General features: G+C 43.4%; 1 protein-coding gene across 3 annotated transcripts in view; it reads right to left on the reverse strand.

The window, feature by feature from the left end:
- INTU (inturned planar cell polarity protein) overlaps positions 1 to 12822 on the reverse strand; it is a 157784-nt gene that overhangs the window by 56767 nt on the left and 88195 nt on the right. For all 3 annotated transcript variants that reach the window (XM_030191757.1, XM_030191756.1, XM_030191755.1), the window contains exon 5: positions 3327 to 3445. In XM_030191757.1, coding sequence (XP_030047617.1) covers positions 3327 to 3445 — 119 coding nt within the window. The remainder of the gene's footprint in view (positions 1 to 3326; positions 3446 to 12822) is intronic.

Raw genomic sequence — 12822 nt, forward strand, 5'->3', positions numbered from 1 at the left:
GTGAGTCTTTACCGCTAGGTCAATGGTAGGCAGTAAGATCTCAGACCCAAAATGGATGTGTGTCAATTTTGATTTTGCCGCATGTCTGTTTTAGGTAAAATTTTTAAAAAGGCCTTTATTACAGGCTCAAAACTGGATCGGTGTGTGCCCAAAACCCACGCCTACACTACTGCAAGCCATTTTTCAGCGCACCTTAGTAAAAGGACCCCATAGTCAAAAAGGGGGAGTGGTCATGGGCATGGAATGGGCAGGTCGTGGGCATTTCTAAAATCTATGCGCGAGCTAACAGAATACACCTGGTCTGTGCGTAATTTAGGTGTCAGCATTTACACCAAGTATTACTTGACATAACTGCCCGCGACTAAATATAGTCGTGTGGACAGGCACTCGGCGTATTTTATAAACCACGCAGAAATTTTGGCATATTAGGCGTATTTCATTTCAATGATGATTTTTTTCAGGCGTCATATATAGAATCTAGTCTATAAGGGGTAATTTCATAAGAAGCCACCTAGTTTTAGGGGTAGAAAGGTATGTAAATGGTAGTATTCTAGTCAGTGGCGATTCTAGGTCGGCTGCCACCCAGGGCGGATCGCCGCTGCGCACCCCCCCCCCCCCCGGGGTGCAGCACGACCCCCCCAGGCACATCAAGCCACCCCCCTCCCCCCGGGTGCATTCTTGGCTGCTGGAGGGTGCAGAGAGCAGCCGTGCGCCTGTCGGCTCCAGTGGCTCCCTGCTCCCTCTGCCCTGGAACAGGAAGTAACTTGTTCCGGGGCAGAGGGAGCAGGGAAACAGCGGAGCCGACAGGCGCGCAGCTGTTCTCTGCACCCTCCAGGAGCGTGCACCCGGGGCGGACCGCCCCCACTGCCCCGCCCTTGGTACGCCACTGATTCCAGTCATTTCTGTGTGTAAGATAACACTTAAACATGGAAACGACCTCTTATACAATACCAACTAGTGGGAAAATATGCACCATGACTTGATAGCGCATACTTTGCTGGCGTGCACATGGATGGAATATGGGTAGAATGCATAAGTATTACCGCAACTCATGTTATGGTATTTACATAGTAATGATATGCAAAACATGCATACTTAACCCTATGTTTCCCAACTGGATTATAGAAACTTTGATAAAAAGTTAAACAGATAAAATATTGCGGGACAAAAAGTTCCATTAAGATGAGAGGTATAGGCCAAAAAGAGGCTTTAGGTTTTTGCTGAAAAAGCTGCAAGGACAAGAGTATGTTGTGGGAGCGGCCAAATATGTAGGACTTATGAAGCAAGGTTTCTGGGTTACCGAAGATGTCAGTGGTTCTCCTATCTACAAATATGGATTTTTCTTACATTACTATGAATCCTCCAGTTACCTACAGTAAATGAAAGTCTTGTGAATTTTCTGTTGCTGAGAACACATGTATTTATTTAACTCGCTATTCTCAGGGTTACATATGCATGTTTTGCATATCATTACTATGTAAATACTATAACGCAACCTGTGATAATACACCGCAAGTCATGGTAGGGCCAAAACAATAATGGTAAAAATAACTGCCCAGCTTATTGCCTACCCCCCCAAAGGCCTCTTTTGTCACCCCCTTGCTCCAGACCCCCCCCCCCCCCCCCCCGGCTCATGCCCCACCACCAAAAAGTCCAAGCCCCCCCTACTCCCCAAATGGCCCCAGATCCCCCCCTAAAGGGCTACCATCTTACACTGGTGGTGCAGGGGGGTCTTTGGGCAGCAACGATGCCCAGTCACTCCTGACCAGCCCAGCAATGTCTGCAAAATGTTTCAACTATCACTAGGGATCATGTTTCTGTATAAAGAAAGATGACCCCCCCCCGTCCCCCCCCCCCCCCGTCGTAGTTCCATGAGACTACTGCTAGGGTCGCAGTTTATGGACAGTGCTGTACTGGGCAGAAGTGACTAGGCATCACTCCTGCCGAAGACCCTCTGGTTCACCAATATTTAAATGGTAAGCCTATAGGGGGATCTAGGGCCGGTTGGGGGAGTGAAGGGGATGGTGGTTAGGTGGGACTTGAGTCCTGGAGGGTCTGAGTAAGGCTTTTGGGGGAATGGGCGGTAAGCTGGGGGGGGGGGGGGGTGTTGCTCTGCTGCCTGATATTCCCAGGCCACTGGAATAATGCTTCTCTCAAGGAGGCTCACAAGCACTTATTCTTTTACCATGGGCTTTGGCAACCTGCGGACTGACATGTGTATATAATTCTGCGTGTTCCCCCACCTATTCTGACCTCATACTCCCCCAGACTGCTCTTACACAGTCCAAGAATTAACGGACTCCATAATCAGAAGGACTCGCTGGGATATAAGAAGATAGTTTATTACAATCTTATCAATAGCAATACAGGCAAATCAGGTATTCGTATGGTTTGAACAGCAGTTCACGACACGTCTGTCACCCTCCTTCTCTTGTAGACTTCCTTCTGTTCTAATACCCTTCTGACTCCCATTTTTATACTATTTTCACCCTATTCATTTCAATGGACCCCAGCTTTGTCACCAGGGTTCTTGGACCTTATCAGTTGATCAAAATGACTTCACATACTATCAAGCTGTAAGTATAAACAAGATATGCTCAGAGCGCATCTTATTAGATGACTTTGCATTTTCCCCAAACTTTCCCTAGCCCCCTCCTTTGGATGTTCTCACCCGGGGTGCAGCTGACCCAGTACTATCTCTACATAACCATAGCAACTCTTGCTCATGACGTCTTGCAGGTGCCAGTTCCAGAGCAAATGCCCCCCTCCCTTGCCAGCTCAGCACTTGCTACAGTGAAATGTAACTGTGTCAAAGGTGATCTCTGATTTTTACAAAGCCTAGCTCTCTTTTGTATCAGAGATGATTTTGATTTTAAGAAGCCTAGCTCTTATTATGAGCTATTGGCCTGTATTTTACTGAGCGCAAGGGCTAGCATAACTCTTCACATGCTGTAGAGGTTAATGAATCCAAGGTATATCAAGGTGTGGTAAAAGGCAATCTTTACCGCACTTTGATAACTTCCTCCTATATTGAGGGGCAATTTTATTAAAGGCCTTTTCTGCATGTAAAACAGCCTTTACACACAGGCAAAGCTTATAAGTTTACCCCCATATTAGACATTTTATGTTATTTTTGTTCTAAGTGTTCCGCTCTAGAATTTATTATTTTCTGTTGCTGCATTCCACCTTGAACACGTTTTTGTAAAGATATTTTGTAAATAAAGTAATGTGACAGACTCTCTCTTAATGAGCTTTTTAATGCCCAAATGCTAAAATGCAGCAATGGTTTAATCCCAAAGACAAAGAAGATACTAGGACAGCAATACCTGATGACATGTCCTCCAGTCACATTATGCAGCATGTCACAGAGGGTCAGAAATATTCCTCTTACGCTTTTCAGTTTTTTGGATGCTTCAGACATGGAGTACTGATAAAGAATCTCTTGCTGTTAAAATTCAATATTATTAAATTAGTGATGCAAAAAAAAAAAAGTCATTAAATAGAGCCATTAAAAAGCAGACAGCAAGATAATTAGCCACACTAGTAAGCTATGACCCTTATTTTAGAAGCAAAAAGCCAAAAGAGAGGGTATACAGTATACACGAAAAGCACACAGTAGGAAAAAAGAGCACAACTGGGCCTTCAAGACTGAGACAACAGGAGTCCTTGATTAAGACCCGACACAGGCCGTGTTTCGGCGTAAACGACGCCTGCCTCAGGGGTCTAGTAACAAAACACATATAAAACATAACAACTTAATCAATAATAAAAACAGAAATAAAAATAAATCTAGATGTAAAATTAAATAATAAGAGCATCACCATGGATAATATAAAAAGCAAGTATACAGCTTAAAAAAGAGACTTCACCATAGATAATATTTATACAAAGCAATTATACAACTCGATTAAAAAAAAAAAGTATAAAACCTAATAGTAAATGAATAATAAATTAGGAACCCAAAATTAACATCAATCTACAAAAGTTTTTACATATATAATATATGGTAAACATCTATATCCAATTAAATAAAATTAAAAAAAAATCTTATTTAGAAGCTACATTTGTGTTTTGGATGTCTGAAAACCAGCATTTAGACATGCATATTTCATGGACATCCAAATTCCAATTTTATAATGCCGGAATATAGACATCTAAAATTGTATGTCCACATGGCATGGGGGTGTGGTCTGGGCATGTTTTGGGTGGGGCCAAATTATGGACATCCAACTCCAGTTTCAGAAGGGGAAGGGTTATCTATGTCCAAAAGGATGGATATTGTTATTTAGACCTGGTGCGTTTTATAGAAAGTTGCTCTGATTGAGACGCTGTTCACTGGAGGGATTAAGGAAAGTCCCGTCCCCCCCCTTAATTCTCCAGTGGCTGCTGACTTCCTCCCTTCCCTGAATGTAAAACTAGCAAGAGATATGGGGATCTATCACAGCTTCAGGAACTATGGACGTTCATGGTACTAAAATCTCTTAAGGGCCCTGTTTACTAAGCCATATTAGAAGCACATTAGCATTTTAGCGTGCACTGTGTAGGCGCCCACAATATTCCCATGGGCGCTTACACATATAGCGCACATTAATTTTGCCCACGTGCTAAAAACGATAGAGCACCTTAATAAACAGGCCCTAAATTAACCATTTAATAAACTTCCATGCAGATCTGAGGAGTAACCTAATGGTTAGTGCAGTGAGATGAGAACCAAGAGACTACTACTTACTACTTATCATTTCTAAAGCGCTACTAGACGTACGCAGCGCTGTACACTTGAACATGAAGAGACAGTCCCTGCTCGACAGAGCTTACAATCTAATTAGGACAGACAGAGAGACCCAGGTTCAAATCCCACTTCAACTTTTTGTGAAAAATAGTTTTAAATTGAGCGCCCTTTAGAGACAGAAAAATACCTGATTGTACAAGAAACCTGCAAGCGTGAAGGCTATTGAAGCGGTGAGCAAAAGTTAGAGAACAGAGCCATTGCTATCTATGTCCCTGGTGCAGGTAGAACTTTTTAAAGTCAGAGTGAGCTTGTACAGTGTTCAAATTAAAGAGAAGATGTTTGGGCCTATTGGAAAGCAATACAATATAGATTGCACCACTGGATTCAAAGGCCTGTTAAGTGGTCCCCCGAGCTTTTTATATTTGCAAAAAAAAAAAAAAACACCAGGTCTTACACTAAGTCTCAGGCGTTGCTAACCCAGGCAAGCAATGGTGGCGGCGAGAGTTGTGATCGCCGGATATTGGAAATCCACTAATCTCCCTCCTTTGACGAAATGGTTAAACAAATTATGGTTCATATGCGAAATGGCGAGACTCAGGGCAGTACAAGGTCATACGGAGGCAAAGTGGGAGGTAATTTGGGGGCCCTTTTTGAAACACTGTGAATGTTAAGGGGGAAGGGGTAGGGGTGGGGGGGTTGGGTTGAGAGGGGAGGGATTTAGGTCTAGTGTGGTGGGGAAGCCGGGTGTTGAGAGGGAGGGGTTAGGCAACTTTACTAAAACTTTTAAAATATGGGGTCGTTTGTGCTGTTGGCAGAATTGGAATCAGTGTTGTTATTGTTTTATAGCAAAGTACATCCATGAGGGTTAATATGGAAATACCTTGCATATCTTTACATATAAGATTGTATTCTGTGTTTTTCGCAAGTAGTAACCTTTGTACAGGGATTCTTCAATACATAATAGAGACTTCTTACAAATTAAAAAAAAAGAGAGAAGATGTTTGGAGGAGGTATGCAAGTGAGTTTGTGGAGTAATAAATATAAATAGTAATGATTGTTTAAAATCTGTAAATGTTCTGGCTGGTTGAAAGTTTGTGCTGAGCTTGGAAAAGAGGCGGATGAGGGGAGATATGATTGAGGTTTACAAAATCCTGAGTGGTGTAGAATGAGTAGAAGTAAATTGATTTTTTACATGTACAAAGACTAGGGGACACTCAAGGAAGCTACATGGAAATACTTTTAAAACAAATAGGAGGAAATATTTTTTCACTCAACGAATAGTTAAGCTCTGGAACTCTTTGCCGGAGGAGGTGGTAACAGCGGTTAGCGTATCTGGATTTAAAAAAGGATTGGACAAATTCCTGGAGGAAAAGTCTACAGTCTGCTATTGAGACAGACGTGGGATGCAACTGCTTGCCTTGGGATTTGTAGTATGGAGTGTTGCCACGATTTGGATTTCTGCCAGGTACTTGTGACCTGGCTTGGCCACTGTTTGGAAAACAGGATACTGGGCTAGATGGACCATTGGTCTGACCCAGTATGGCTACTCTTATGTTCACATGCATTAACAGGACAGCAAGCCTGCAGGGACGTGTGCATAATAATTATTATTAGCCCAAGAACATATCTACTTTTTCACAAACCGAAAAATCCATGTGGCCAAGGTCCAAGAAGCGTCAAGAGCTTGCAGGAAAATTCAATCAGTTTAAAGGAATTTAACGTCCAGTTAGTGTAGAGCCTGGATGGCTTTCCTCACTCTCCAGATTTAATTAGCCCTATTTTTAAATGAGTGTTAGCAACAAGGATTTTCTGCACCAGCTTCTTCAAGAATAAAGCTCCTTCTAATCACAGTTATAATGGGAACAGAAAACCTGCATCTTTCATTAATCTGATCACCAGAGTACCAGCAATATTTTCCCAGGAAAAGAAAACGAGAACATGTCAAAAGGTCCACACTTTCCAATCAGCAGTTTTTAAACAGACTGTACAATGCAAGCTGGTCAGCAGTTCTCTTCAAGGCAAGTTTAATCTTGCCACCTCAACACCCAGCTTCAAAAGGCCAAGCTGATGGAATGTATTAACAAGAATGCAAAATGAGCATTTTTCTTGTAAAATACTCCTCCTCTACAAAAAAAAAAAAGTAGTAGTTTTAAATAATACTTCTTTGCGGTAGTCAATAGTTCCATTCCATTTCATATATGAACTGCAGTGCAGATAAGATTAACTGCCATATGTAAAGCCTGCTGAAAGGCCTTCTGAAAGACCATCCAGACTCCTTTAAACAAATCACCAGGACAATACTAGGGTATTTGCATAAGGGAAGGGGAAGGGAAATGGGACTTGATATACCGCCTTTCTGAGGTTTTTACAACTACATTGAAAGCAGTTTACATATATTCAGGTACTTATTTTGTACCAGGGGCAATGGAGGGTTAAGTGACTTGCCCAGAGTCACAAGGAACTGCAGTGGGAATCAAACCCAGTTCCCCAGAATCAGAGTCCGCTGCACTAACCACTAGGCTACTCCTCCACTAGCAACATTCCATGTAGAAGCCTGCCCTTGCAGATCACCAATTGCGGACGCACAGGCTTCTGTTTCTGTGAGTCTAACATCCTGCACGTATGTGCAGGATGTCAGACTCAGAGAAACAGAAGCCTGCGCAGCCGCATTGCTGATCTGCAAGAGCAGGCTTCTACATGGAATGTTGCTAGTGGAATAGCAACATTCCATGTAGAATCTCAAATAGTAGCAACATTCCATCTAGAATCTCCAATAGTAGCAACATTCCATCTAGAATCTCAAATAGGGAAAGGGAAATGGGACTTGACATACCGCCTTTCTGAGGTTTTTACAACTACATTGAAAGCGGTTTACATATATTCAGGTACTTATTTTGTACCTGGGGCAATGGAGAGTTAAGTGAGTTGCCCAGAGTCACAAGGAGCTGCAGTGGCAATTGAACTCAGTTCCCCAGGATCAAAGTCCACTGCACTAACCACTAGGCTACTCCTCCACTCACTCATAAGAGTGAAAAGGCCACCAGTCTCTTACTCATTTACATGAGAAGATTTTTAGCTCTCAATTCTTGCAAAATTGGTACTACTCCTTGAAGTACACAATGACAAACTACAAAAGCTTCTCATATCTCAGCTGCATTATGAACTTGCTTTATATGATACTAAATAGACATTAGTGGTATTGTCTATGAATTAAGTTGCATGAATTATGCCAGGAAATACTTTTTTTTTTTTACAGAGGGTGGCAGACACCTGGAATGCCCTTCCGAGGGCAGTGGAATTCAAAAATGCATGGAATAAATATAAAGAACGGACCATCTTCAAAATCTGCACCTTGGTACACAAAATCATCTACGGCGTAGTACCTTACCAACCAGAAACAGAATCAGATCATCACGATCATACCTAAACCTAAATTATCCAAATTGTAAAGGACTAAAATACAAAACAACTTACGCATCCAGCTTCTCCTACATAAGCGCACAACTATGGAACGGACTCCCAAATGCTGTGAGAACAATCCGTGACCACTTAAACTTCAGGAAATCACTCAAAACTCACCTCTTCAAAAAGGCGTATTCCACCAATCCAACATAAATCCCAGCACCCACCAACACAGCATAACTAATGATCGTATTGGACAATTTATAATCTTCACTTCCTTCGACCCCTTGATGCCTGATCCACACCTACCTCATCTGACCACAATATAACTTTGTATCTGCTATCAACCAAATTGGCAAACGCCTCTACGGTACTATGTAAGTCACATTGAGCCTGCAAATAGGTGGGAAAATGTGGGGTACAAAAGTAGAAATAAATAAAGGAATCCTGTATGGAAAGAGAATTGAGCCAAACAAACTTAGCAGTGCTTAGATAGCAACTCCAATAATTGAGAAGCAAAGCCAGTACTGAGCAGACTTCTAAGGTCTGTGCCCTGATCGTGGCTGGCCAGATATTGTGAGGAGGCAGGGAACTACAAGGTCCAGAATGCACTGCAGCAGCAAGGGAATCAGAGTCAGGGGGAGGACTCTAGGCAGGAGAGTGAGAAGCCGGCAGTTGATTGGGAAATTGAACCAGGTGTGAGAGGGTTGCAGGCAGCTTTATTAAGAGAGTGGTGGAAAGCTGTAGGGGGGAGATGGAAACACTGGGGAAGCTCTCTCTGGAACAGGTGACAGCTGGAGAAGGAAAGTAGATGCTTGTGTTTGACTGAGTTTGAGGAACTGTCTTAAGTTTGAGAAGGGTTTAAGTAGCAGGCTCTGAGTAAAGTGTCTTTCTGTTATGTTTGACTTGAAGAAATGTTTATGTTAAAGAAGAAGAAATGTTGATGTTAAAGAAGAAATAAGCCATGAGGAGTATGTTAAATGGCCATTCATAAAACCCTTAATCATAAGAAGCCTGGTGTTGATGAGCGTTTTGTGAAGGGCGAAGAGGAGGCAGAAAGCTCTCCAGTGTTTGAGACAGAATCCTGTGAGTTACCAAGAAGGCTACAGCCCAGCAGTGACCGTGTGTGTGTGTGTGTGTGTGTGTGTGGAGGAAGCTAAGCAGGGTCAGCCCTGGCTGGAGTCTGGAAGGGTGACCAGCTCACAATATGGATGGGCTGAACTGGGGCTTTGATGACAGATTCAGTAGCTGGAGAACAAGGCTAGTGCTGGGCAGACTTCTACGGTCTGTGTCCTGAAAACGGCAAGGACAAATCAAGATCAAGTATACATATGTAGTATCGCATCATACCTTATGCTATGAGTTTATCTTCTTGGCCAGACTGGATGGACCGTATTGGTGAGAAATGTAAGCTACAAAATAAAAAATGAAAAACAAAACAGGGAGCACACTCGAGCATTACTGGTGGTGGCAGCGCCACTAGGAAGTCTTAAGCCATCTCCTGTCAGTTTACTTTTGCTCTCTGTTCTCTGCTGCTCTGAAAGCAAACATTTTGTTGTTGTTGTTTTTTTTTTTACCTTTACCTGCACGCTATAGTATTTTTCAATGTGCATCAGATTTTTTTCCTAAACCTTGTTAAATGTATTTTATGTACAAACATAAAAGGCAATTCTTTAAGCTTGTGCCAAGTGCGCATGTAGGCTGTAGAATATTAGTTCTTATGCGTTTCATTGGCATTTATGTGCATAGGTGCTAGTGTATAAAGTATGCACTAAATTCACTTAGCATACCTGCAAGAGGGGCATAATATGGGAAGAGCAGGGCAGACTATGGGCAGATCACCACACGATGCACACAACTTATCAAATACTACTAGCTGCATGCATCATATGATGCCAAAACACCAGCCAGTGACCTGCCATAACTGGGCATGCCAAAGTTTTGGTGTGCCTAGGAGCCTTTACCCTAGGCTTCTGTAACAGGGTAGGTAGCTCTTAAATGCCGTTACAGAATTGGTACTAAATGCACCACATTGTGACACCTATATCAAAGGCACCAAGTTTACCCCAATAGAAATAGAAAAAATAAAGGTCATTTAGCCATCCAGTCTGCCCATCCATACCATCTACTATCTCTTCCTCTCCCTTAGAGATCCTGTGTGACTGTCCCTTGCGTTCTTGAATTCAGATACTGGATCTCCACCACTTCCACTGGGAGGCCATTTCATGCATCCACCACCTTTTCCATAAAAAAAAGTATTTCTTTAGATTATTCATGATCCTATCCTCTTTCACCTTCATCCTATAACCCCTCATTCCAGAGTTTCCTTTCAGTGGAAAGAGACTTAACTCCTGTGCATTTATGCCAAGGACATATTTAAATGTCTCCATCAAATCTCCTCTCTCCTGCATTTGTCTGCTCCCACACGCTTCGCGCATCATGAGGGAGCGAATAGTATAGTGGCAGGGAGTCCTCACTGAGGTTATAGTTTAGCCACCTTACAGAAGGTGGCATTAAACCTGCCATGTCAGAGGCTGAGCCAGAGTGGTGGGGCTCGGGAAAGGAGATGGTTAAATTCCCTGAGCCAGAACAGTTCTAGGAGATCCCAAAGCAAGAGACTTCCCAGGGAGAGACCTCGAGTTAAGAGGCCTCTGGAAGGGTAGGTCCTAAGGCCAAGGATGCTTCTAGTATACATATGGGCTCATTTTCAAAAGAGAAGGACGTCCATCTATCGACATAAATCGGAAGATGGACATCCTTCTCCCAGGGATGTCCAAATCGGTATAATCGAAACTCGATTTAGGACGTCCCCAACTGCACTCCGTCGCAAGGATGGCCAAAGTTCAAGGGGGTGTGTCGGTAGCATAGCGAAGGCGGGCCTTGAGCGTGCCTAACACTTGGACGTCCTTGACCCATAATCAAAAAAAACCAAGGATGTCCCTGATGAACACTTGGACGTTTTCACCCGGACGTGTTTTCTTATGACTAAGGCACAAAAAGGTGCCCGAAATGACCAGATGACCACCAGAGAGAATCGGGGATGACCGCCCATTACTCCCCACAGTGGTCACTAACTTGAGCCTCCCACCCTCAAAAACCATCTTTAAAAATATGTCGTGGCAGCCTCAGATGTCATACTCAGGTCCAGAACAGCAGTATGCAGCTCCCTGGAGCAGTTTTAGTGGGTGCAGTGCACTTCAGACAAGCGGACCCAGCCCCATCCCCCCCCCCCCACCTGTTACGTTTGTGGAGGAAAGAGCAAGCCCTCCAAAACCCACCACAAACCCACTGTACCCACATCTAGGTGCCCCCTTCACCCATAAGGGCTATGGTAGAGGTGTACAATTGGGGGTAGTGGGTTTGGGGGGCTCAGCACACAAGGTAAGGGAGCTATGTACCTGGGAGCAATATATGAAGTCCACTGCAGCGCCCCCTAGGGTGCCCGGCTGGTATCCTGGCATGTCAGGGGGACCAGTGCACTACAAATGCTGGCTCCTCCCACGACCAAATGGCTTGCATTTGGTCGTTTCTGACATGGACGTCTTTGGTTTCGAAAATAGACGACAATCAGAAACGTCCATGTCTAGGGACGTCCAAATCTAGGGACGGCGAAATTTAAGGATTTGGACGTCCCTGACGGTATTTTCGAAACGAAAGATGGGCGTCCACCTTGTTTCGAAAATACGGATTTCCCAGCCCCTGGATTTTGCTGTTTTGCAAGGTGGTCCGAATCGCAACTTGGCCGTCCCTTTCGAAAACGCCCCTCTTTGTGACCCCTGAAGCAGGCGGTTGTTTTTCTGCCGAAACATGGCCCCGTGTCGGGTCTTTTAACTGTTGTGGTGCTCAATAAGGAGAAATTAGATCTTACCTGCTAATTTGCTTTCCTTTAGTCCCTCCGGACCGGACCAGGATTGGACTGTTGGGTTGTGCCCGCCTACCAGCAGGTGGAGACTGAGAAAAACTCTGACTCTAGAGAGCCAATAGGAGCCCTGGCCATGTGACCTTAGCCTCAGTATTTGAATAACAAAGCAGGAAGGAAAGAAAGAACTTCTGTGCCGTATGGAATCCTAGCAGCCACAAATTCCTCGGCAAAACCGAGTACTAGAGCTCACCAGCAACTCTCACCAGAGAAGTGGTATGGCCCATTTGTATTAGAGCTCGCCAGCAACTCTCACCAGAGAAGTGGCATGGCCCATTCATATTAGAGCTCACCAGCAACTCTCACCAGAGAAGTGGTATAACATATTCAAGGTTTTATATATATTCCATCAACTGAGCTCACCAGCAACTCTCAACAGAGAAGTGGTATAACATATTCAAGGCTTTATATATATTCCAGCAACTGAGCTCACCAGCAACTCTCACCAAAGAAGTGGTATTAAGGTTTTATATATATATATATATATATATTCTAGCAACTGAGCTCACCAGCAACTCTCACCAGAGAAGTGGTATGACCCATTAAGGTTTTATATATATTCCAGCAACTGAGCTCACCAGCAACTCTCACCAGAGAAGTGGTATGACCCATTAAGGTTTTGTATATATTCCAGCAACTGAGCTCACCAGCAACCACCAGAGAAGTGGTATGGACCACGCAAAGTCATTTTTTTAAAATATATATATATATATATATATATATATATATATATATATACAGTATCTGTTGTTTTTTTTTTTTTTTAAACATT

This window comes from Microcaecilia unicolor, chromosome 2 (genome assembly GCF_901765095.1).
Source record: "Microcaecilia unicolor chromosome 2, aMicUni1.1, whole genome shotgun sequence".
In the NCBI taxonomy this organism is placed as follows: Eukaryota; Metazoa; Chordata; class Amphibia; order Gymnophiona; family Siphonopidae; genus Microcaecilia; species Microcaecilia unicolor.